The 25,310-nt window shown below is 39.5% G+C and overlaps 1 protein-coding gene and 1 pseudogene across 6 annotated transcripts in view; both read right to left on the bottom strand.

The window, feature by feature from the left end:
* SOS2 (SOS Ras/Rho guanine nucleotide exchange factor 2) overlaps positions 1–25,310 on the bottom strand; it is a 106,004-nt gene that overhangs the window by 48,780 nt on the left and 31,914 nt on the right. For 5 of the 6 annotated variants that reach the window (XM_054716085.1, XM_054716084.1, XM_008139075.3 and 2 more), the window contains 6 exons: positions 22,783–22,908; positions 17,612–17,743; positions 16,365–16,529; positions 12,378–12,581; positions 5,792–5,935; positions 2,836–2,946 (listed from right to left, as the gene is read on the bottom strand). In XM_054716085.1, the coding sequence (XP_054572060.1) occupies positions 2,836–2,946; positions 5,792–5,935; positions 12,378–12,581; positions 16,365–16,529; positions 17,612–17,743; positions 22,783–22,908 (882 nt within the window). The remainder of the gene's footprint in view (positions 1–2,835; positions 2,947–5,791; positions 5,936–12,377; positions 12,582–16,364; positions 16,530–17,611; positions 17,744–22,782; positions 22,909–25,310) is intronic. The other variant, XM_054716083.1, reaches the window with a different exon arrangement.
* LOC103283760 (60S ribosomal protein L6-like) lies at positions 8,530–9,600 on the bottom strand (annotated as a pseudogene).

Raw genomic sequence — 25,310 nt, 5'->3', positions numbered from 1 at the left:
CTTTGTCTTTCACATCGAAATTATCACTTTTAAAGCATTTAAACCAGCGTTCACAAGTATCTTGAGATGGAGCATGTTCACCATAAGCTTCCCATAAGCTTCAGCAGCACTTTTCTTCAAAATAAAGTAATGAATTAAAACTTCCCACGAATGCTCTTTTTTTGGCACGAAATTCGACATTTTTAAGCATAAAAATATCTATGATGTTAACACCTTCAGCAAATTTGACATATGAAGTTTTGAAGCATACATATCAAATCACATATATATCAACATATGTGTAACTCCATCTATTGAAAAAAATCCGCATTATTAACCAGTACACCTGGTAATGGGCATTCACAGTAAACAAGGCAAGAAAAAGATGGTAAATGAACATTTATATATCTGAAGTGCCCATGGGATGTCTAAGTGAATTAAGGCCGCTGGTTATATAAAGTGTACAAACACTGCTCAAAATGAAATTATGGCTTAAAAATACAAATATGATGTCACCAATAAAAGGAACTGTAACCCTTTGCAACAGCATGGATTGACCTGGAGATTATTATGCTAAATGAAATAAGCCAGTCAGAGAAAGACAAATAGCATATGATCTCACTTGTATGTAGAACTAATGAACAAAATAAACTGATGAACAAAATAGAAACAGAGGCATGGATACATGGAACAGACTGACAGCTGTCAGAGGGGAAGGGGGTTGGGGCCTGGATGAAAGAAGGTGAAAGGATTAAGGAAAGAAAAAATATATATATACTGTATATACATACATAGATATATAGACATATACATATCTATATATATAAAGAGGTAATATAAAAAATTGTCCATTATGGCGTCACATTAATGACTGAGGCTGCGTGCTCATGGAGCACCACTAGGTCCCTGCCCCCTCCACCCCGCGGGCGGTAGCAGCAGCTCCCTCCTGCCTCCCCAAGCTGCGCGGCTCCCTCCCGGCTCCTGTGGAAGCAGCACGGCTCCCACTGACTCCCACGGAAGCAGTAGATGGCCTACTGCGTGCAATATCGCACGCTGGGCTACTAGTCTATATATATAAAAGCCTAAGCGACTGAACGACCAGTCGCTATGATGCGCACTAACCACCAGGGGGAAGTTGCTCAACACAGGGGCTGCCTCCTGGTGGTCAGTGCGCTCCCAGAGTGGGCACGCTGCTCAGCTGACCGAGAGGTACCAGATGCCGGGTTCATAGCTGGCAAGCATAGCTGCGGCGGTACGAGCCTCTCCCGCCTCTGTGGCAGCACTACTGAGTGGTGGCAGGGGGGCAGGCGCAGTGGGGCCGGGATGAGCGGGAGCGGCATGGCACCTGGCCCGAGCTCAGGCTCCTCCCCAGCCACCTGCTGCTTCATGCACTACTACATCCCTCAGGGGATGTTGGACTGCTGGTTTCAGCCTGATGTGGGAATCCCTGAGAAGCCCCGGATTGCAAGAGGGCACAGGCCAGGCTGAGGGACCCCACCGATGCATGAATCCATGCTACAGGCCTCTACTATATATGTATATATGTATATATGTATATATGTGTATGTGTGTGTGTGTGTATATATATCACATAGACACAGACAATGGTGTAGTGATAGCCAGAGAGAAAGCCGGGGTGGGGAGTGGATTGATGTGGGCAAAGGGGGAGAAATAAGGATGGAAAGGGACTTTGCTTGGAGTGATAGGCACAGGATGCAGTATGCAGATAATATTTTATTGAATTGTACACTTGAAACCTGTATGGTTTTATGAACCAATGTCACCCCAATAAATTCAATGAAAAAAACAAATATGAAGTCACCAGCATATAGGCAATAGCTAAAGCAAAGGATATAAATAAAGTCACTCAAGAAGAGCATTAGAGGAACAGAAAATCAGAGGCTGACCATGGAGCCTGCAATTAAGGAGACTGAGAAGAAGAAATCAGAGAAGAAAATTAGGAGAAAGTATCATGGGAGCCAAAAGGACAAGAGGAGGACTAACAGATACTACAGACATAAATATGAAATCAAAATATCCACTTGGTTTCATGGTTAAGTTCATTGCCAAGGCAGTTTTTATTGTTATACCCTGATTAAGACACAAGTGGTAGAAGTTTAATGAAAAATGGTAAAAAGTAATATGAAGATAATCAGCTACCAAGGGGGAAAAAAACAAAAGAAGAAAATGACAAGGTTTATTGCTTGTTTTAAGACAGTAAAGATCTGACCATATTAATATGCTAAGGGAGCAGAGCCTGTCTAGATCAGGAAGTTTCTACAGCAATAGGTAGTCAAGGATCATCAATGCCAACATAACCTTCGTTTAGTGTTAAAAAGTAAAAATACAAATTTTATTTGTCTCCACTTACTTTCACTTTACCTAACTGTATTACTGAACCAATTAACTTGTATACTTCCCATTAACATATTTATCTCCTTAAATTACAGGCCTGATAGAGAAATCGGTATGAGTACACGTGAGGATATTCCCCACTCCTGATGATTTCAGTTCTATCTTGTTGAAAATAAGAACCTGAAATAGCTCTCCATAATCATCTCTATATTCCAGATCTAGAATTTGCCAGATCAGTATTTGTGATGGCATTCTTTAAAAGATTTCTATATTAAGGGAAGATTAGTTTTTTTCAATCTGAAATAGGATTAAAATGAACATATTTTGAAAGATTGGTCACATATAATACCTTAATAAAAAAAATTGGAAAAAAAAAAAAGAAAGATTGGTGACAATTTTTCTCAGTTGCTTTATGAAAGATCCTAGAATTACAAATATTTAGAATGAATTGGTAAAATAGTTCTTTAGTTGCTTTACTTAAAAAAATGACTTTAAATTTACCTGAAAGTGTAGAGCCACTGCAGGTCTGGCCATCAACTTACTGAAATGTTCATTAAATTTTGGTGAAAGAATGTCCTGTGATAATGTTTCATAAGGATCAAATGCTTGCTCCTATTTTTTAAAAAAGAAAATGTGTTAGGTTTAAACGATCATCTTTTCTATTAATATGGCACAGATTATTTAATGGCAAATTTTTAGAACTCTTTGAGCTGTATACTTTGCAGGGACAAACAGTGACTATGGCTGTAACTGAAAAATTTTTTAAATGTAAATAATGACCTTGAGACCTTGAGCTATTGATCACAGGAAGCTACTTGTCTTAAAATAGGTCACTGACTTTGTGTTCACAAGTATCAAACTATTAAAATGCTTATGCACATTACCCCCAATAAGTGAAAAGTGTATCTATTAGTAAAAGAAGGCTGAGATTTGAAATTTCAGTTAGTCTTGCCTACATTGAAATAACTTTACACTTAGGATACTTTCAAAGAAAGCAAAAAGTGATACCGCTCTTTGATGGTACTGTTCTTTTGGATAAAGATTAGAAAAAGAAAGCAAAGACTATGTACAGTAAAATAATAAGACAGAAACTACACATATTTTGTCCAATGTTTGTATTTAAATTCCTACTATTTGATAATAATTAATATCTCAATGTTTAGTTAAAACTAAGAGATTTGTTTCATTTTTGTACTTAAAAAAATATAGCATGTTTTTCAGAAATAACAAGTATTGGCAAGAATGTAGAGAAATTGAAAACCTCATCTATTGCCAGTGGTAATGTAAAATATTATAGCCCCTATAAAAAATATTTTTGGCAGTTCCTCAGAGAGCTAAACAAAGAATTACCCTATGACCCCGCAATTCTACTCCTAAGTATGTACCCCAAAGAACTGAAAACAGGGACTCAAACAGATATTTGTGTAACAACATAATTGCAGCATTATTCACAATAGCTAAAAGGCAGAAAAAAACACAAGTATTCATCAACAAATAACTGGATAAACAAAACATGATATATACGTACAATGGAATATTACTCAACCATAGAAAGAAATGGAGTTCTGATACATGCAATGACATGGATGAACCTTGAAAACACTATGTTAAGTAAAATAAGCAGACACAAAGAACAAATATTGTATGATTCTAGTTATATCAAATATCTAGAGTCAGCAAATTCATAGAGACAGAAAGATTAGAAATTACCCATGGTTGGAGGGTGGAAAAAAGGAATTGCTGCTTAATGAGTAGAGTTTCTGTTTAGGGTAGTAAAAAAGTTTTGGAAATAGATAATGATTATGGTTGTATAATATTGTGCATTTAACTAATGACACTGAATTGTATACTTAAAAATGGTTAAAATGGCAAATTTTGTTATTTATATTTTACAATAAAAAACAAAAAAAAACAAAAATGCCTGGCTGGCGTGACTCAGTGGTTGAGCGTCAACCTGTGAACCAGGAGGTCACGGTTTGATTCCAGGTCAGGACACATGCCCAGGTTACAGGCTCATCTCCAGTGTGGAGCTGCAGGAGACAGCTGATCAATGATTCCCTCTCATCATTGATGTTTCTAATCTCTCTCTCCCTCCCCCTTCCTCTCTGAAATCAATAAAAAAATATTTTTTTAAAAATTAGAAAATTGTTTTTGAACCATAATATCTTTAAGAGTATAGCAGGCAAGCAAACTACAAATTAATACGCCAAGTTATCTCACTATAACAACTTTCTAATAAAAACCAAAGCTGAATATTTTGGTTAGGCATCAGTAACTGAATATTTCAATACTATATTTCATTGTCTATAAAATAGATGTAATAAAAGTGACCTATATTTTCAGAAAAATTTAAACAAAAATTAGAAAATTTACATGAACTCTAAAGATGTACTTTTAAAACCCTGTTTCCCAAAAGAAATTTGAAAAATGGCCAATGAGTATGACAAGATGTTCAACATCATTAGTTTGAAAAACAAACAAACAGTGAGATGCTGGAGTTTCTTTTACCACTAGACTGGCAAAAATGGCATAATCTCAGAGTTAGTGGAGGTGTGGGGAAAAAAGCCTGCATATATTAGAATTTATTTGGAAGTAAATTTGGCAAAATGTTTCAAAGTTCTAAAAACATACCAAGTCTTTAGTACTACAATTCCTCTTTTAGGAATATATTCTAAAACAATTATTAGACTATGAAGTCACAGTATGAATATGTTTGTTGCAGTATTATTTACAATAACAAAAATGGAAACAATATACATGCCTAATGATAATAGATAGTTAAAATGTTATGGTGTCTCCATAACAACATGGTACTATTCGGACTTTAAAAATTGTGTTGAAGTACTTTTATTAACCTGGAAAACATTTGTGATATATTCATTGGAAAAAAAAAAAAAGCAGGTAATAAGAGAGTAAGATCCTATTTTTGCAAGTACACATATGTCTGTGTGAGTAGAAAATACTGTATGTTATAAGGATAACTTAATTCTGGGTGTTGCAAAATGGAGTGATTTTTATTTTATTTATATATACCTCTTTGTGATTATTTTTACAGTGAATTACATTACTTTTATAATAATTTAAGACAACAAAATGATTTTCACTTTGGAAACAAAATTAAAATACAAACTTCCTTTTCAAATTTTGGAAATTAAGACTAAAATTCACAAAAGCTAAACAGGTCTAGTCAATAAAGTTTCTTTTACTTAAAATGCATTTGCCATTAAAAAAATCTTAAAACTTACTATTCTATCAACTTTCACTATAAGTATAATCATAAACACACTATAAAGTGCATTATAAATAGAGTGTAACTGTACTTTGCTATTGGTTAAATCTTAAGTATTTTTTAATAATAGCCAGCAGTGTCTTCTAATTTTCACAAAAAAATCTTACTAAATCTCTTAATAACAGCATTTAAGATTTAAATGAGAATAAAGTAGTTTTATAAACTTACTTCTGCCAAATCTTCAAAACAGCTGCCAGCTAAGGGGTGAGGACTGCTCTCATCAGTCATTTCAACTGTGTCTTCAATCAAACCTAAAAGTTTTACTGTCAACTCATGTATATCTGATATGTTACTGAAAATCTTTTCAATGTCCTGAAAAAATAAAAAAAGTCAAGATCTGAGGTTGAGAATTTTGTTTAAAAGTTATTAAAGTAATATAAATATTAAGGGCGTATCTTACCCAATTACTTACTAATATATTTCAAGACATATAATATATTCTAAAACATAGCAAAAGTCAATAACAAATAAGAAAGGGAAATTAAAAGCCTTTTGAATTACACATAATAAATTTATTGGAAAATATAGATTCTGGAATAGCTTTTGTAAAATTTATTTTTCAATTACAGTTGACATAAAATATATTAGTTTCAGGTATACAACTCTGTGATCAAACATTTATATACCTCATGAAGTGTATGTAAGTCTAGCACCAATATGTCTAGTACCAATCTGACATCATACATAGTTATTATAATATTATCGACTATATTCCTTATGCTGAACTTTGTATCTCTATGACTATTTTTATAACTGGCAATCTGTGCTTCTTAATCCCTTTCACCATTTTTACCCATTCCTTACCCCCTCCCATCTGGCAATTATCAATTTGTTATTTATATCTATAAGTTATTTCTGTTTCTGTTTCAAATTCCACAAGTGAAATCATATATATCTTTCTCTGTCTGACTTATTTCACTTAGCATAATACCTTTTAGGTCCATCTATGTTTTTGCAAATGGTAAGATTTCATTTTTTATGACTGAATAATATTCCATTGTACATATGTACATCTTTATGCAGTCATCCACTGAAGGATACTTTGGTTGTTTCCATGTCTTGGCTACCATAAATAATGCTGCAATGAACACCTGGATATAAATACCTTTACAAATAAATATTTTAAAATTTGGGGGTAGGCATTTAGAAGAGAATCCAGATTGTTGGGTCAAATAGCTCTCTTCTTAATTTTTTGAGGACCCTCCATACTGTTTTCCATAGTGACTGCAGCAATTTACATTACCACCAGCAGTGTATGAGGGTTCCTTTTTCTCCATATCCTCTCCAACACTTATTTCTTATCTTATTGATAATAGCCATTGAGATACTATTTCACTGTGATTTTGATTTGCATTTCTCTTATAGCTAGCGAAGGTGAGCACCTGTTCATTTATCTGTTGGCCATTTGTATATCTTCTTGGGAAAAAGTTTTGTTCAAGCCCTCTGGCCAATTTTTTATTTTTTTATTATCATTACTAGAAATTCGTGCACGGGGGTGTGTGTCCCTCAGCCCAGCCTGCACCCTCTCCAATCTGGGACCCCTTGAGGGATGTCCGACTGCCTGTTTAGGCCCGATCCAGGCCTAAACAGGCAGTCGGACATCCCTCTCACAATCCAGGACTGCTGGCTCCCAACTGCTTGCCTGTCTGCCTTCCTGATTGCCCCTAATCGCTTCTGCCTGCCAGCCTGATCACCCCCTAACCACTCCCCTGCCAGCCTGATTGATGCCTAACTGCTCCCCTGCCAGTCTATTTGCCGCTAACTGCCCTCCCCTGCAGGCCTGGTCACCCTTAAATGCCCTCCCCTGCAGGCCTGGGTCCTCCCCAACTGCCCTTCCTTGCAGGCCCGGTTGCCCCCAACTTCCCTCCTCTGCCGGCCTAGTCACCCCCAACTGCCCTCCTTTGCAGGCCTGAACCCTCCCAATGACCCTCCTCTGCTGGCCTGATCGCCCACAACTGCCCTACCTTGCAGATCTGGTCCCTCCCAACTGCCCTCCCCTGCTGGCCATCTTGTGGTGGCCATCTTGTGTCCACATGGGGGCAGTCATCTTTGACCACATGGGGGCAGCCATCTTGAGTGTTGGAGTGATGGTCAATTTGCATAATATTCTTTTATTAGATAGGAAGATTAGATAGGATAGAGGCCTGGTGCATGGGTGGATGGGTGGGGGCCAGCTGGTTTGCCTGAAGGATGTCCAAGATCAGGGTGGGGGTTCCCTTGAGGCGTGGGGCGGCCTGGGCAAGGGGCCTGTGGTGGTTTGCAGGCTGTCCACGCCCCCTGGCAACCCAAGCACAGGCTCTGGTATCTGTGATTTATTTATCTTCTATAATTGAAAGTTTGTAGCCTTGAGTTGAGCCAAGCCTCCTGCTTGCTCCATGGCCGCAGCCATTTTTGTTGGGATTTATTTATCTTCTATAATTGAAACTGTGTAGCCTTAAGCGGAGGCCAAGGCAGGCCAGGGCAGGCAGAAAACTTCTTTCATTGCCGGGGAAACCCAAGCCTCCTGCTCTCTCCATGGCCAAAGCCATCTTGGTTGGGTTAATTTGCATACTTGCTCCTGATTGGCTGGTGGGCGTGGTTTGTGGGTGTACTGGAGGTGCGGTTAATTTGCATATTACTCTTTTATTAGATAGGTATTTTTACTGATTTCAGAGAAGGGCGAAGGGGAGAGAGACAGAAACATCAATGATGAGAGAGAATCATTGATTGGCTGCCTCCTACGCGCCCCCTACTGGGGATCGAGCCCACAACCTGGGCATGTGCCCTTGACTGGAACTGAACCTGGGACCCTTCAGTCCACAGGCCGACATTCTATCCACTGAGCCAAACCAGCCAGGGCCAGTTTTTTATTTTTTATTTATTTCTTTAAACAGATCAGGTATTTAATTAGTTTGTCGTTAAGAAATTTAGAACACCAATTTGTGAGAATAAGTCCCATTTGTGAGATCAAAGACAGAGCAAAGGGAGTCCAGATCTGATTTTTGGCAGAATTTGCAAGTCCACGGTTTTCTGATTAACCTTACACTGCTCTATAATCTCATATTTCCCTTTCTCTTTGTCGAAGAGCTCACCATCCTGGTGTCTAGGCTTGTGCAGCCTCTTCTTTTAAAAATAAATTATTTTTAAATCTTTATTGACTTTTTGAGAGTGAGCGAGAGAGAGAGAAACATTGATGTGAGAAACACACATACCCCTAATGGGGATCGATCCCACAACCCTGACCATGAATTGAACCTGCAAACTGGGTATGTGTCCTGACTGGGAATCGAACCTGCCACCTTTTGGTGTGGTAGACAACACTCCAACCAAATGAGCCACACTGGCTAGCTTCTTCTTGAAGCAAGCATCAGTGAGATGTTTTGGGATTTTCACACCACTGATACCAATTTTAGTGGAGGTGGCAATGACAAATTTCTAGTGTGTTCTATATAGAGGAACTCAATTAAGGGACAGAGGTCCAATCACAAGTGGCAAGGCATTGTTCAGATGCTTCAGGAAAACCACCCTCTTGTCTCTGTGGTGCCCAATGAGGATAATCAGAATGGTCCCTTAGGAGTGATGCTGGCCCCCAGTTTTCTTACAGGTTAACTGAAGTGTTTCTTTTTACGGTTCAACAGGATGTGCATCGTCAGTAGAATAAGGTCTAGGCATTTTGCTAAGTTTAACCACTCGGGTACCATCATTCTTCTTGCCACCAAATGGTTTTTTGATGGTACCAAGAACTTTCTCCTTTTACTTTTTAATCCTCGATTTAGCTGCTGAATACTTCCTCTTGCAAATGGCCTTTCAGGAATACATAGACCTCTGGGAATATATGCCAATTCCTCTCACTAGGACAGGTTTAGCTTCAGTGGGGCTTCCCCTTCTTAGGTGTGTTGGCCTTGAGTTACCCTTCTTAACCTTGCCATCAGCATCAGCCTTCTTGGCTTCAGGTTTTTCTCCTTAGTATCCAGCTTCTCATCTTTTTCACTCACCATCTAGCAAGTTGGGAAAGAGGCTCTGCCCATTTTTAAAATTAAATTGTGTTCTTATTGTTGTTAAACTTTTTGGGTTCTTTGTATATTTTGAATAATAGTCCCTTTTCAGAAGTATTGTTTACAAACATTTTCTCCCATTAGGTTGGTTGCCTTTTTGTTTTGTTTATGGTTACTTTTATTGTGCAGAAGCTTTTCATTTTTATGTACTCCCATTCATTTATTTTTGCTTTTGCTTCTTTTGCCTTTGGGGTCAAGTTCACAAAAGCCTCTCTGAGATCAAGGTCCCTAAGTTTAGCACTTATGTTTTCTTCTATGTATTTTACTGTTTCAGGTCTTATACTAAGCCTTTAATCCATTAAATGTTTGCATTTGGTATCCAATAGCAGTCTAGTCCTGGCTGGTGGGTCAGTTGGTTGAGCATGGTCCTGTGCACCAAAAGGTCACTGGTTCAATTCCTGGTCAGGGCACATGCCAGGTTGTGGGTTTGGTCCCCAGTCCGTGTGTAGTGGAGGCAACTCATCAATGTTTCTCAGAGATGCCTCCTTCTCTCCTTTCTTCTAAAATCAATAAAAACCTATTTTATTATTTTTTTAAAATATATTTTATTGATTTTTTACAGAGAGGGATAGAGTTAGAAACATCGATGAGAGAGAAACATCGATCAGCTGCCTCTTGCACACCCCCTACTGGGGATGTGCCCGCAACCAAGGTACATGCTTTTGACCGGAATTGAACCTGGGACCCTTGAGTCTGCAGGCCGATGCTCTATCCACTGAGCCAAACCGGTTCCAGCGATAAAAATCTATTTTAAAAAATAGCAATCTAGCTTCATTCTTTTGCATGTGGTTTTCTAATTTTTATTAAACGGGCAGTATGGTTTTGACTCAGTACCATACTGTTTTGATTATTGTAGCTTTGTAGTATAATTTGAAGTCAGGGAATGTAATACCTCTGATTTGTTTGTTTCTTTTTTTTTTTTCAGGATGTCTTTTGACTATTCAGAGTCCTTTGTGGTCCCATACAAATTTGATGTTTTTTTTTTTGTTTTATTTCTTTGAAAAATGTCATAAGGATTTTGATGGGGATTGCATAAAGCCTGTATATTGCTTTAGGTAATATGGCCATTTTAGCTATGTTGATTCTTCCAATCCATGAACATAGAATATCTTTCCATTTCTTTGTGTCTTCTCAATTTCTTACAACCTATGCCTTATAGTTTCTGGTATATAGGTTCTTCACTTCTTTTAAGTTTATTTCCAGGTATTTGATCCTTTTTGTTGCTATTGCAGACGGAATTGTTTTTCTTCATTTTTTTTTTTTTTTGATATTACATGGTTAGTATATAGGAAAAATATTTTTTTTAAGAAAGAGTATTTGTCTATCTGAATTCTTTAGAGTTGATTTTCAAAGCTACAGATATAAAAAGATGGACAAAACTTCCTGGATCCCCATCCTACTCTCTCCTCTCCTGCCCTGTCTTTTAACAGAGTAGCTCTGCCTTTGTTAATGTGATATTTTGAATACTTTTATTCTTAAAAAGTTCCACTGTTAAAACTTTAAAGTACTGCCTTAAAGTACCTACCAAAAGACAGGAGAGCCCTAGCTGCGTTGGCTCAGTGGATAGAGCATCGGCGCAGGGAGTAAAGGGTCCCAGTTCCGATTTCAGTAAAGGGGATTTCAGGCTCAATCCCCAACCCCGTGGATGTGTGTGGGAGGCAACCAATCAATGCTTCTCTCTCTGTGTCTCTCCCCCACCTTCCACTCTCTCTAAAAATCAACAGAAAAATATCCTCGGGTGAGGATTAACAAAAAACAAATAAACAAAGACAGGAGAAAGCATGTCTTTTCTAGACCATACATCTTTTTCACCATCTTCAAATGAATGACAATAAATCTTAGATGCTGCATAGCAGAAAAATATTTCATCCCAGTGTAATTCCCCTTTCTCATTTTGTGTCAAATTCTCATTATCATCAAACTTATTACATCTATACTAATAAAAGGGTAATATGCTAATTAGACCAGACACCTCCCAGACATCTTTCAGACATCCTTCCAGACAAAGCCACGGTGTCAGGGGCCTAGGCAGAGGCGGTTAGGGATGATCAGGCCAGCAGAGGGGAGCAGTTAGGGGGCGATCAGGCCGGCAGGGGAGGGCAGTTAGGGGCAATCAGGCCAGCAGGGGAGGGCAGTTAGGGGCCATCAGGCCGGCAGGGGAGGGCAGTTTGGGGGCGATCAGGCCGGCAGGCAGTTAGGGGGTGATCAGGCCGGCAGGGGAGAGCAGTTAGGGGCAATCAGGCCAGCAGGGGAGGGCAGTTAGGGGCGATCAGGCTGGCAGGGGAGGACAGTTAGGGGCAATCAGGCTGGCAGGAAAGGGCAGTTAGCGGTGATCGGGCTGGCAGGGGAGCATTAAGGGGGTGATCAGGCCAGCAGGCAGCGGTGGTTAGGGGCGATCAGGCAGGCAGGCAGGCGAGCAGTTAGGAGTCAGCAGTTGTGGATTGCGAGAGGGATGTCTGACCAGCAGTCGGACATCCCCTAAAGGTTCCTGGATTGGAGAGGGTGCAGGCCGGGCTGAGGGACCTCCTCCCCTTACCCCGTGCATGAATTTTGTGCACCAGGCCTCTAGTTAGTATAATAATTTACATATTTTAAAAACCCAGAAGTACTACATGAAAGAATTTTTTTGTTTTATATACTCATAAAGTTACTATTTATGATTTTAAGCTGCTATCTGACCTTTGGGGTAGACAGAATTTCAAACACAAAAAGTTACTTACAGAAGGTTTAAACAGCTTTTTGTCAGAAAGAAAGGCTTCTCGAAACACTTTTATGATCATATTTAGTTCCCGCAGATACTGTCTTTCTTCTGCAATTTCAGTTCTGACAAGGTCGTAGTAGTTTAATTCACCTGAAGAACTAGGTTCATCTTCACAGAGAGAAACCAAACCTATGTCATCCTGATCAAACATGTCCATCAAAACCTAAAAAATAAATCAATAGTGCATAACTTATTTTCCTTACTTTTATAAAACCATCTCAAAATACTTGCAATTAAAACATTATACTAAACAATGCAAGCTGTATATATTACAGGCCAATATATGAAAAATTTCAAAATAAGAGAAATATGAAAAATTGAAGGGAGAAAATAAATATTTCTGGAAATAAGGTAAATCTAATAGTAAAATATGTGTGTGCGCACAAAGAACAATCTCAGTCAAAATCCTAACTCAACTACTCATTTACCTGTGATTACTCTTTTAAAGGTAGATTCCTTATCCTATATAATAAAAGCTTAATATGCAAATAGACCGAAGAATGGAACAACCGGTTGGTGGGGGGGGGTGGGGCCCGCGAGCAGGTGGCGCCAGGCCAGCCAAGGCACGTGCCAGCGGGCAGAGGGAGGGGACGATGATGGGACAGGGGGTGGGGGTGGGGGGGGGAGGGTAGCGACCAGCAGTGGGGCGGGATGGGGACCGGCGCCACCCCGATTGACCGCCCAGTCGCCTCCCACAGAGGGAAGCCACCGGAGATGGCAGCGAGGCGATTCAGGGTGGGGCCGGCTGCTCGCTGTCCCCAGAACGGCTCGCCAGGATCACCTCCCTCAGAGGGGGGCCAGACTTCGGCCTGGGAGCGGGACTAAGCCGTCAGTTGAATATCCCCTGAGGGCTCTGGATATTATAAATAAAAATATATTTTAAAAATCTCTTACCTCCCTCCAACTATCACATTTATTTTAAAAATATTATTTTTTTTATTGATTTCAGAGAAGAAGGGAGAGGGAGAGAGGAAGGGAGGGAGAGAGAGAAACACCAATGATGAGAGAGAATCATTGATTGGCTGATTCTTGCACGTCCCACCCTGGGGATCGAGCCCACAATCCAGCATGTGCCCCCTGACTGGAATCGAACCTGGGACCCTTCAGTCCGCAGGCCGACGCTCTATCCCCTGAGCCAAACCAGCTAGGGCTATAAAAATTAAAAAAAAAAAAAAAAGTTAATAAAGAAAAATTGGACCTACTTAATTATATATTCTGAAAACTATTTTCTTAGAGTTCAGGGAAAAAAAGGCATAATCTCAAAAAGGAAACTCCAAAACAAAACGACTTCAAAGAGATGAGAGAAAATTCTGACAACATGCTATGAGATAATCATTCTTAAACTTCTGATTGACTAATCACCAGCCACTGTGCTAGATATTGGTAAAATATAGCAATGAACAAAATAAACACTGTCCTCCTGATCTTGTTGACTCTAACTCAGAAATATTTCTTAAATGTGGTCAGTTGCATCTGCTATACTTTCTCCTACTTGAACTCATGTTCTTAGATGATTACCAATGACTATGTAGATGATAATGACTTCTTAAATGTTTATCTCTAGCTTCAGCATCTCTCTGGACTCTAGATAAGTGTTATGTAAGACTTGCTAGTTATCTCCCTTTCTGACCAAACCTATATAGGTGTACTCCACCTCAGCATCACTAATAGCAACATTATCTACTTGATCATCATAACTAGGAAACTTGTCATTACTTTAGACTTACCACTTCTCCAACTTCTATATTAAATCTGTCCCCAAATCCTGTTAACTGTAATTCAGAAACATCTCATAAATCTGGTCAGTTCCTTGTATTCTCCTCAGTCTAGAATGTCTTCTCTTACCTTCCTTACAACTATCACATTTATTTATTTGACAAATACACAGCATTTTAATCACTTAGCTCGAATATAATTTTCTCTGTATAGCTTTTCCTACTCTTCCTTGGTTCCCCTTTCAGAATCTTTTCCACTGGCTTCAGTCCTCTCGTAGCAATCTTCCTTCTTTCCTATGTAAACTCCTATATTGAAATTTCTAAGAGACCAGAACAATGACACTCAAATAGCAATAAGCTCATCTAGCATCCAGATCTTGGTTTCTAAATACCATAGGCCACAAAACAGAACCAGGATATTTTAGGAAACAACCAATTCCAGGCTTGAGCAGTAGGTAAAGAACAAGTTGAACCTAGAACATCTTATGTCAAAAGAGAGTGTTCAAAGAATGATAGGGACAAAGAAGCCAACTTGAAGCCCCACTGGCCAAATCTGGGACAATTTAATGAAGTAATGGATTACAGCCCACTGAGTAAAATAAGAATCCATGAGTCCACATTAAAATAAATAAATGAATAAATTTAAACTGTGCTTACGTTTTTGTTTGTAGGACACTAAACTATGTTGGAAACTTACTCTCAAGTGGTTCAGGGAACAGTCAATTTTACTAAATGTCTGAGATTAAAAACAAAGTTTTAAAAAGCCATGCAATCATAATTTTCAAAGTAAAAATAGAAATAAATTCTACTATGAAATTTAAATAAAATATCATTTTTGAGACTAAAGTATAGTATAGTGGCTCTCAATCATAATTGCTCATCAGACTCACTTGGGATACTTTCAAAAAATTTGAAAATACTGAGGCTTGGAGGCCCAACCCAGGCTAAGTAAATGAGAATATTTGCAGGTAAGATGCATCAGTATTCTTTAAAAGCTTTCTGATAATTTTGATGTATGCAGTAGAGAACCACCGGCATATGCCAGGTTCTGGGGGTCACTACCCTTAGAGGTCTAGTTTAGGCAGCCTCGTTGTGAAGTGTTCCTGGTCTCCCCTGTACCTTTAATTTATTCATTTAATAACTTTAATTACATTGTGCTGCAATTATCCTATATAATAAAAGGCTAATATGCAAATCGACCAAATGGCAGAACAACTGGTTGCTGTGATGCACACTGACCACCAAGGGGCAGACGCTCAATGCAGGAGCTGCCTCCTGGTGGTCAGTGAGCTCCCATAGGGGGAGCGCTGCTCAACCAGAAGCCGGGCTCATGACTGGCGAGTGCAGCGGCAGTGGCGGGAGCCTCTCCTGCCTCCGCGGCAGCACTAAGGCTGTCCGACTGATGGCTTTGCCCAATCCCCATGAGGAGCCATCAGTCGGACATCCCTTGAGGGCTCCCAGACTGCGAGAGGGTGCAAGCTGGGCTGAGATACCCCCCTGAGTGCACAAATTTCGTGCACCAGGCCTCTAGTTTGCTTATAATATTTTTATTTCCCATTAAAATAAATTACTTTTAACACAGGGTTTGCTGACTTTTTCAGTGCTGTATCTTCAATGCTCAGAACAGTGACTGGTCCATGACAGGTACCCAAAAATATTGATTCAAACGATAAGAAAAAAAGAAGGAAAAGTAGAAAGGGAAGAAAAGGAGGAGAGAGAAAAAATAAAGACTCAATTTCTTTCCTCAGTAGCTTACAGCCAGGAAGGAAGAAGTACAAAAAATTATCAAAAGGAAGTAAGTTTGGCATTGCAAAGTCTTTTTCTACCTGTGCCCCACTAAACTATTCTATGAAAACAAATTATGTTTTTCAAAATTACTTAAGCTTAAAAATATCTGAATACTCTGTACACTATTTGTTCCTAAAAATATAAAACTCAAAATAAATAAATAAAACTATAAAACTCACACTACCTTTCTTAAACTAGTTTGAGGTTTTGCATGTTTTTTTCCTATAAATAAAAGATTTTTGTTGGGGGAAAAAGAGATTCCTATCTTGTCACAGGGTGAAAAATCTGGAAATATCCTGGTTAGTCTGTAAAGCCAGCATTTTTTTGCCTTCCAAAACCAAGAGTTATAAAAATTACTAATATAATAATAAAAAAAGTGGGAGGTAGAAGTAATATATAGTCTCTATTATTCAAGTTTAATTTAAATTCCTTCCAACACTTACCTTATCTGCACACATTGACACTTTAATGTCCTGCTGAGATATTTCATAATGTCGAATATTAAAAACATAATTACCAGCCAATTTCAAAATATCAGCTGAGATATACTCTAGTACAGCCACAATATATAAGGACACATGGTAGTCCACTTTGTATCCTAAAACTTCCTGTGGAAAAAAATAAACAAATTAATTCTAAAAAATGACACTATCAAGTACCAAACACTTAAAAATTTCACTTAACATTATCACTTATAAAGGACTCTCTATAAACCCAAAGTCTAAACTTACAGATACCATAAGATATAAAATGAATTACTGATCCCAGTACCAGGGGCTTTTTTAAGAAAGAGACATCTGCCCTGGCCAGTTTGGCTCAGTGTAAGAGCGTTGGCCCGCGCACTGAAGGGTCTCAGGTTCAATTCCTGGTCAAGGGCACCAAAAAAGAGAGAGAGAGAGAGACATCTAATCTAACAAATTTGCCTTTAGTATCAAACTAAAAGAGACAATTCATTTTAATATAGAAAACTTCGGCTGGACTTCACTGAAAACTTCTTAACACATTACCCAAAACCCATTTGACAAGTATCTGCTTTCTTCAAGGACCTTGCTTTAACCAATATCCCCAAATATCAATGGTTTCTAATGAGGAGAGGACATATATATGTATGTATATACACATACACATACACATACACATACACATACATATACATATACATATACATATACATATACATATACATATACATATACATATGGAAGGAAGGGTCTTAGAATGCTACCAAGGGGTATTCAAATCCATATATACCAAGTATTTCCTATAGATTAAATAATATTCCCTAGTCTACTTCCCAATGTATATAAAAGTATCTGTGATACAGATTAATTTAAAAATAGTTTTGAACTCACAGTTTTTGACATTATGTATCTTCTTAAGAAAAGGTTGAAAATAAGTCAGGGTAGTAGTCATCAGATTATGCCACAAAGATGCATTATTGCTTATCACTAACTTTTAATATTATTTGAAACACAATCTAATTTTTATCCAAGTATACTTATTTTTATTTTGTAAACATATTAAGAAATATATATGTATATGTAAGTACAAATATATACACATGCAAGTGAACATATACAGTAACATAAACCATGCTATTTACTGTGTGTGTGTGTGTATATGTACATAGCAATACTATATAAGTATTTTTACTATGAAGAACTTCTCCAATGTTTAATTTTTTTATTACCTTCAGTGAAGGATGGATTTTGTCCACAGGCAGTAAGAGGGGATTTCTTCGTTTTCGTTTCTCTATGGCAGATTGTGCATCAGCAATAGCCCATTTATCAATTGGATGAGGAAAGGTCTTTTGAACTCGTTCCTATTTAGATGATAGCAGTACTATTATTAACAGAAGTGCTCATAAGTAGAAAATTCATACAACTTTATTACCATTCTTAATGGTAGTAGGTAAAGTAACAATGTTTTTATTCTTGTAATAAGTGAAAAAAAATTTTTTTTTAAATCAACAGGACTATTAAAATTTTTCCAAATAATCCCCATGGGTAATTAAAAAGGTGAAATTTAAATAGGAAGCTTTAAGTGTAAGCATAATTAAAATGGAACTGAAAAGAAAAAGAAATAATATTAAGAGAGATTAAAGCTAGCATAAAATACTCTTTCAGTGATTGCACAGTAATGTTTCCTAGCAAAAATTCACTCATTATTAGTAATTATTATATACTCACTCTCCTTTTGCTAATCTTAGAGCTTCAGATATAGAGAAGAATTTTAAAAAGAAGAGAGATCATGTACCTCTTGGAGGATCAAGTGGGTGGCGGAACTTAGAGAATGACTTAAGGAAATGCATCTCTTAGCAAAAAAAAAATCCAAGCCTTTTAGGTTACTATTATAGTTCATCTAACCTTAATTTGAACCAGTGATTGGTATGAATAATAAGAAGTAATAATAACTGAATCAATTTAACAGAATTACTAATTTTTTAAATTGTATTAAGCTTTTAGCATATTTAGCTATTGAAAAGTATGTTTTAAATTTAATTTTTAAAAATCTTTAATGTTCAGATTATTACAATTGTTCCTCTTTTCTCCCCCCATATCTCCCCTCCACCCGGATCCCATCCCACCCTCTGCCCTTACCTCCCCCCCACTGTCCTCATCCATAGGTGTACGATTTTTGTCCAGTCTCTTCCCGCACCCCTCACACCCCTTTCCACCTGAGAATTTTCAGTCCACTCCCTTTCTATGCCCCTGATTCTATTATATTCACCAGTTTATTCTGTTCATCAGATTTTTAATTCACTTGATTTTTAGATTCACTTGTTGATAGATATGTATTTGTTGTTCATAATTTTTATCTTTACCTTTTTCTTCTTCCTCTTCTTCTTAAAGCATACCTTTCAGCATTTCATATAATACTGGTTTGGTGTTGATGAACTCCTTTAGCTTTTTCTTGTCTGTGAAGCTCTTTATCTGACCTTCAATTCTGAATGATAGCTTTTCTGGGTAGAGTAATCTTGGTTTTAGGTTCTTGCTATTCATCACTTTGACTATTTCTTGCCACTCCCGTCTGGCCTGCATAGTTTCTGTTGAGAAATCAGCTGACAATCGTATGGGTGCTCCCTTGTAGGTAATTAACTGTTTTTCTCTTGCTGCTTTTAATATCCTCTCTTTATCTTTTGCTCTTGGCATTTTAATTATGATGTGTCTTGGTATGGTCCTTTTTGGATTCCTTTTGTTTGGGGTTCTGTGTGCTTCCTGGACTTGTAAATCTATTTCTTTCACCAGGTGGGGGAAGTTTTCAGTCATTATTTCTTCAAGTAGGTTTTCAGTAAGTATTTTGCTCTCTCTCTTCTTCTGGCACCCCCCTTATTCTGATGTTGGTACACTTGAAGTTGTCCCGGAGGCTTCTTACACTGTATCTTCAATTTTTTGGATTCTTTTTTCTTTTTGCTTTTCAGGTTGGGTGTTCTTTGCTTCTTTGTATTTCAAATCTTTGACTTGATTCTTGCATTCCTCTAGTCTGCTGCTGGGTCTCTGTATAATATTTTTTATTTCAGTCAGTGTATGTTTAATTTCTAGTTGGTCCTTTTTCATATCCTCGAGGATCTCACTAAATTTATCGGCCTTTTCTAGGAAATTCTTGAAAAACCTTATAACCATGGTTTTGAACTCTACATCCAGTCGTTTGTTTTCCTCCATTTCTTTCATTTGTGATCTGTTTCTTTGTCTCTGCATTTTTGCTGCTTCCCTGAGTTGGTAGGTTAGCTTTGTGTGCTAGGTGTCTTATATGGCCCAGTGGCTCGGCTTCACCAGTTACCTGAGGTGGACCATCTTGGTGCACCCCTTAGTGGACTGTGTGCACAGCCTTGTTGTAGTTAAGTCTTGATTGTTGTTGATATCACTGGGAGGGACTGACTTCCAGGCCAATTGGCTGTGAGGATCAGCTGTGTCTACGCTGAGAGAACTTCTGTGCTGGAGACAGCCTTATGAGACAAGACTTGCAAAATTGCAAAAGCCTCTATGCTCAGCTTGGATGGGGTGGAGTCTCAGGGCTGAGCAGACAGTCTTGGCTTCACGTCAGTCCTGCCCTATGAGGCCCCTGGGTCTCAGTGTTCCTCGGTAATCGCTACAAGCACCTCTAAGTGTAAGCCGCCCTCGAGTTTCGCCCACTGCCACACAGTCCAGTTTCTCCCCCAATGAATGTGGATTCCCAGATTCTTGCCTGGAACTGGAGTTCAGCGCAGTGGAGAGCTTCGGTTTCCCTCCTGCTAGAGAAAGCCAGTGGCGCAGTCAGCAGTCAGTCCTCTCTACGCGAACTTGCGCGCGCACCTCCAGACCTCTGACTTTTGCGGCTCCCATGAGTTTCTGCCTGACAGTCCAGATTACCCCCGTATAAGCCTGGGTCCCCAGGGTCTCACCCGGAACTGGGGTTCAGCGCAGTCGGAAGCTTTTGTCTCCTTCCCGCTAGAGAAAGCCAGACAGGCACTCAACCGCCTGTGCGCATGTCTCTGTACCTCAGCCTTTTGCAGCTCCTCTGATTCTCCGTGTGCTTTCCTCTTTCCTTCTAGGTGCAGAATTTCCACTCAGCCAGCTTTCCTATGGTTCTGGATGATGTTCATTTTGTCTTTTAGTTATAGTTTTGAAATTGTTGTGCAAGGCAGCAGTTTAGGTGTTCACCTATGCCGCCATCTTGGTTTCTCCTCCGAAAAGTATGCTTTTATTATATTTATTTAATGAGCAATTCTTACAGCAGAGATTAGGGAAACAAATGCTTTAATGCCCAGAGTCCTTGAAACTCTTAATAGCTCGACTGCTCCAAAGAAAGATTTTCCTTCATACTGGAAGCTGCTGCCTTATTATAGAAACAAGTAGAGGCCTGGTGCACAAATTCGTGCACAGGTGGGGTCCCTCGGCCTAGTCGGTGATTGGGGCCAATTGGGGCTGATCAGGGCCAGCCAGCAGAGGGAGGGACCATGGGAGGTTGGCTGTGTTAGTGCACTGACCACCAGGGAGCAGCTCCTGCGTTGAGCGTCTGCCCCCTTGTGGTCAGTGCATCGTCAAAGTGACTGGTTGACAGGTCATTTGGTCGACTGGTCGTAACGGTCGCTTAAGCTTTTATATATATAGATATATAGATACTCTAAGGAAAGGTGATATAAACAGTATAGTGCAAAAGATAGACTTATAGATAGAGGGCAGGCTGACAGCTGGCAGGGAGGGGTGGCTGGCTGCAGGGGTGGAGGGACTGAGCAAAAAAGAGAAAAAATTCATGGACCATGGACAACAGTGGTGATTGCCAGGGGGGAGGAGTGGGTTTGGAGGAGGTGAAGAGGGCATAGGGGTATAGTGATGGATGAAGACTTATTTATTTTAATCCTCACCAAAGAATATGTTTATTGATTCTAGAGAGAGGAAGGCAGGGAGAGCAGAGCAGAGCAACATCGACTGGCTGCCTCTCACACGTACTCAACCCGGGGTTCTAACTGGCAACCTAGTTATGTGCCCCGACTGGGAATCGAGCACTCGATCTTTTGGTGTACAGGATGATGCTCCAACCAACTGGGCCACACCAGCCAGGGCAATGTATTATTCCTTTAATAGAACGACAATATTTATATGCAGTAAAATGTTCAGATCTAAAGTGTACAATTCAAAGTTTTGAAAAATGCTTTCCTAATCAAGATACACAACATTTTTATCATCTCAATCTCCACCCCTCAAAAGCAGCCACCCACGATCCTGATTTCTATCATCATTCGTTTTAGCTGTTTCTGAATTTCATCTAAATGGTATCATTATAATATGTATTTTCTGGGGTCTGGCTCTATGCTATGCCTGTGAATTGTAGCTATGTTACTGCATATATCAATAGTTTGTTCTTTTATTTTATTACTGAGTAGTATTCCACTTTATAAATCTGCCACAATTTATTTACCTATTTTCTTGTTGATAGAAATTTGAATTATTTCCAAATTTTGGCTATTATGAATAAAACCGTTTGGACATTCATGTCTAAGTCTTTTTGTAAACATATATTTTCATTTATCTAGGGTTAAATACCTAGGATTAAAATTGCTGGGTCATAGGCTAGATATATATTTAGCTTTATAAGCAACTGCCAACAATTTTCCAAAGTGGTGATACAATTTTTCACTCCCACCAATGTAAACAGTTCTCTTTGCTCTACATCTCATCAACATTTGATGTTATCAGTCTTTAATTTTATCCCTTTCTCTGGGTGTGAAATGGCATCTCATTGTGGTTTTCATTTCTATTTCCCTGATGACTTGTGAGCTTGCGCACCTTTTCACATGTTTAGTGGCCATTAGTAGATCTTCTTTTATGAAATATCTGTTCAAGACTTTTGCCCATTTGGAGTATAAGTAAGATATCTTTTTATTTGTAGAAGTTCTTAACATATTCTGCATACAAATTCTTTGCAAGGAATACATACTAGAAAACATTTTCTCCTAGTCTGTGACACATTTTTATCCTCATTAATTTTATTCTTTAATACTTATTGTACTTGAGTCCTCTGTAAAAAATACTTGTTTAACCTCAGGTTATGAAGATATTCTCCTGCAGTTTCTTCTAGAAACTTTATTGTTTCAGCTTTTATGTTTAAGATCATGATCCATCATGAATTAACTTTTGTGTGAAATTAAGTTTCAAGGTTTTTTTGCCCCACAAATTAATACAGTTGTTTAGCACTTCTTTTTGGCTGAAATTTTTTCCTTTTCCCATTGAATTGCCTTGATGTATTTGCCACAAATGAACTGACCATCTAACCCACATAATGGCATTAGTTTCCACAATTTAGAACAAAATATATTTGGATTCAAAAATTTATTTGTACAGTGGCTCAGTAAGTTTTTTAAATAACAAAATAGTGTTTTACCTCCACATCTTGAACAGTCCTTGGTTGGGCCATGCATAATTTATTAAGCAGCTGAAAAATCAGCTCTTCAATATAATAGAGAGATTCTTCATTAGCTGAGAGATTGGGATGTACTTGCTCCTGAACCTTTAAAAACAAAGTTCTCAGTTAATATACAGGCAAAATAATATTTATTGAATAAAAGTCAGAATCTTATCTACAACAATAAAAGGGTAATATGCTAATTAGACCAAACATCCTTTTGGGCATCATTCCGGACGAAGCCGGGGCCAGAGCGAAGCCCGGGTCCCAGGTGCCTGGCGGCGGCAGCTAGAAGGAAGCAGCCTGGGTCCTGGATGCCTGCCAGCGGTGGCTGGAGAGAAGCCCGGGTCCTGGGTGCCAGAAGGAAGCCGGTGCCGACAGCCAGAGGAAGGCAGGCCTACTCTTGCATGAAGTTTCATGCATCAGGCCTCTAGTATCCTCTCTAATAAAATGGTAATATGCAAATTAACCATCACTCTGCTACATAAGCCACGCCCACCAGCTAATCAGGGTGAGTATGCAAATTAACCCCATCCAAGATGGCTACAGCCACAGAGAGCAAGGTTTCCCAAGTAACAGAGCAAGCCTAGCTTTCCGATTGCCTTTGCAGGCCTAAGCCTCCACTCAAGCTACAAAGTTTCAATTATAGAAGGTAAACAAATTCAAACAAATGGCGGCAGAATGGAGCTTGAGAGAGCAGGCCAGCGTTGCCGGCGGCAACAGGGGAAGCAAAGCTTTCCACACACCCTGGCCGGGCTCACCCACTTAAGGCTACAAAGTTTCAATTGTAGAAGGTGCATTAACTGCCACAGAAATGGCTGCTGCCCTGGAGGGAGCAGCAGGCTTGGTTCCACTCCAGGCTACAAAGTTTCAATTGTAGAAGGAAAATAAATTCCAGATACCAGGGCCTCTGCTTGGGTTGCCAGGGGGCGTGGCCGGCCTGCAAACCACCACAGGCCCCTTGCTCAGGCAGCCCCATGCCCCAAGGGAACCCCACCCTGATACGGGACACCCTTCAGGGCAAACCAGCTGGCCCCCACCCGTGCACCAAGCCTCTATCCTATCTAATAAAAGAGTAATATACAGATTGATCATCACTGCAACACACAATATAGCTGCCCCCATGTGGTCAAAGATCCTGCCCCCATGTGGACACAAGATGGTCACTACAAGATGGCCAGCAGGGGAGGACAGTTGGGAGGCACCAGGCCTGCAAGGGAGGGCAGTTGTGAGGGACCAGGCCTGCAAAGGAGGGCAGTTGAGAGGGACCAGGCTTGCAAGGGAGGGCAGTTGGAGGTGACCAACCCTGCAGGAGAGGGCAGTTAGGGGTGACCAGGCCGGCAGAGGAGGGAAGTTGGGGGCAAACAGGCTGGCAGGGGAGCAGTTAAGCATCAACCAGGCTGGCAGCGGAGTGGTTAGGGGGTGATCAGGCTGGCAGGCAGAAGCGGTTAGGGGCAATCAGGAAGGCAGGCAGGCAAGCAGTTGGGAGCCAGCAGTCCTGGATTGTGAGAGAGATGTCCGACTGCCCGTTTAGGCCCGATCCCACCAGGATTGGGCCTAAACGGGCAGTCGGACATCCCTCCAGGAGTCCCAGATTGGAGAGGGTACAGGCTGGGCTAAGGGACAACCCCCCGCCGTGCACGAATTTCGTGCACCGGGCTTCCAGTATAATAATATACTAGTATAGTTACTCATATACAGACATGAAACACATACACACAAATACCTGTATTTGTTGATCTTTGTAAACTTTTCTTAATCCACAGAGCAGTGGTTCTTAAACTTTTTGAGATCCTATGACAATCTATTGACCCTTCTCCTCCTTACCACCAAAAAATTATATACACATAAAATATTTTATATAATTTCAGAGGAATCACAGATATTCTGAAATTAACTAATATATCTACTGAAAGTCCCTGAATACTAGGTCAGAAATCCCAGCAACAAAGGTCTCTCTAAATAACCATAATACTTTACAAATTATAGAGCTGCTCTAAAATGTTAGTCCACTTTCTTTTACACTCCTTCCTTATTGTCACCAGGTAGTTGGGCTGAGCTTTTTTTGTTAAATTTTTTTCTGTGTCCTCTAATAATTTTTTTATTTTTCAATTGACATAGAGTATTATATTAGTTTCAGGTATATAATCCTGTAATTAGACATTTATATAACTTACTAGAAGCCCAGTGCACAGATTTGTGCACTGGTGGGGTCCCTTGGCCTGGCCTGCGGGGATCAGGCTGAAACCGGCTCTCCAACATCCCCTGAGGAGTTCCAGATTGCGAGAGGGCGCAGGCCAAACCAAGGTATCCCTAGCCGAGGGAACCGTGCACTGGACCTCTAGTATGCATATAAGATCTTTGGTTAATCTTTTCCCACCTTCTCCCCTCCCCTCATCCCTCTGAGATTCATCAGTCTGTTTCATGTTTCCATTTCTGTGGTTTCCGCTCCTGTGTTGAGCGTCTGCCCCCTGGTGGTCAGTGTGCGTCATTGCTATCAGCCAGAT

The sequence above is a fragment of the Eptesicus fuscus genome, chromosome 5 (genome assembly GCF_027574615.1).
Source record: "Eptesicus fuscus isolate TK198812 chromosome 5, DD_ASM_mEF_20220401, whole genome shotgun sequence".
Classification (NCBI taxonomy): domain Eukaryota; kingdom Metazoa; phylum Chordata; class Mammalia; order Chiroptera; family Vespertilionidae; genus Eptesicus; species Eptesicus fuscus.
Note: the sequence above shows the minus strand (reverse complement) of the source record. Positions and strands in the feature narration are given on the sequence as shown.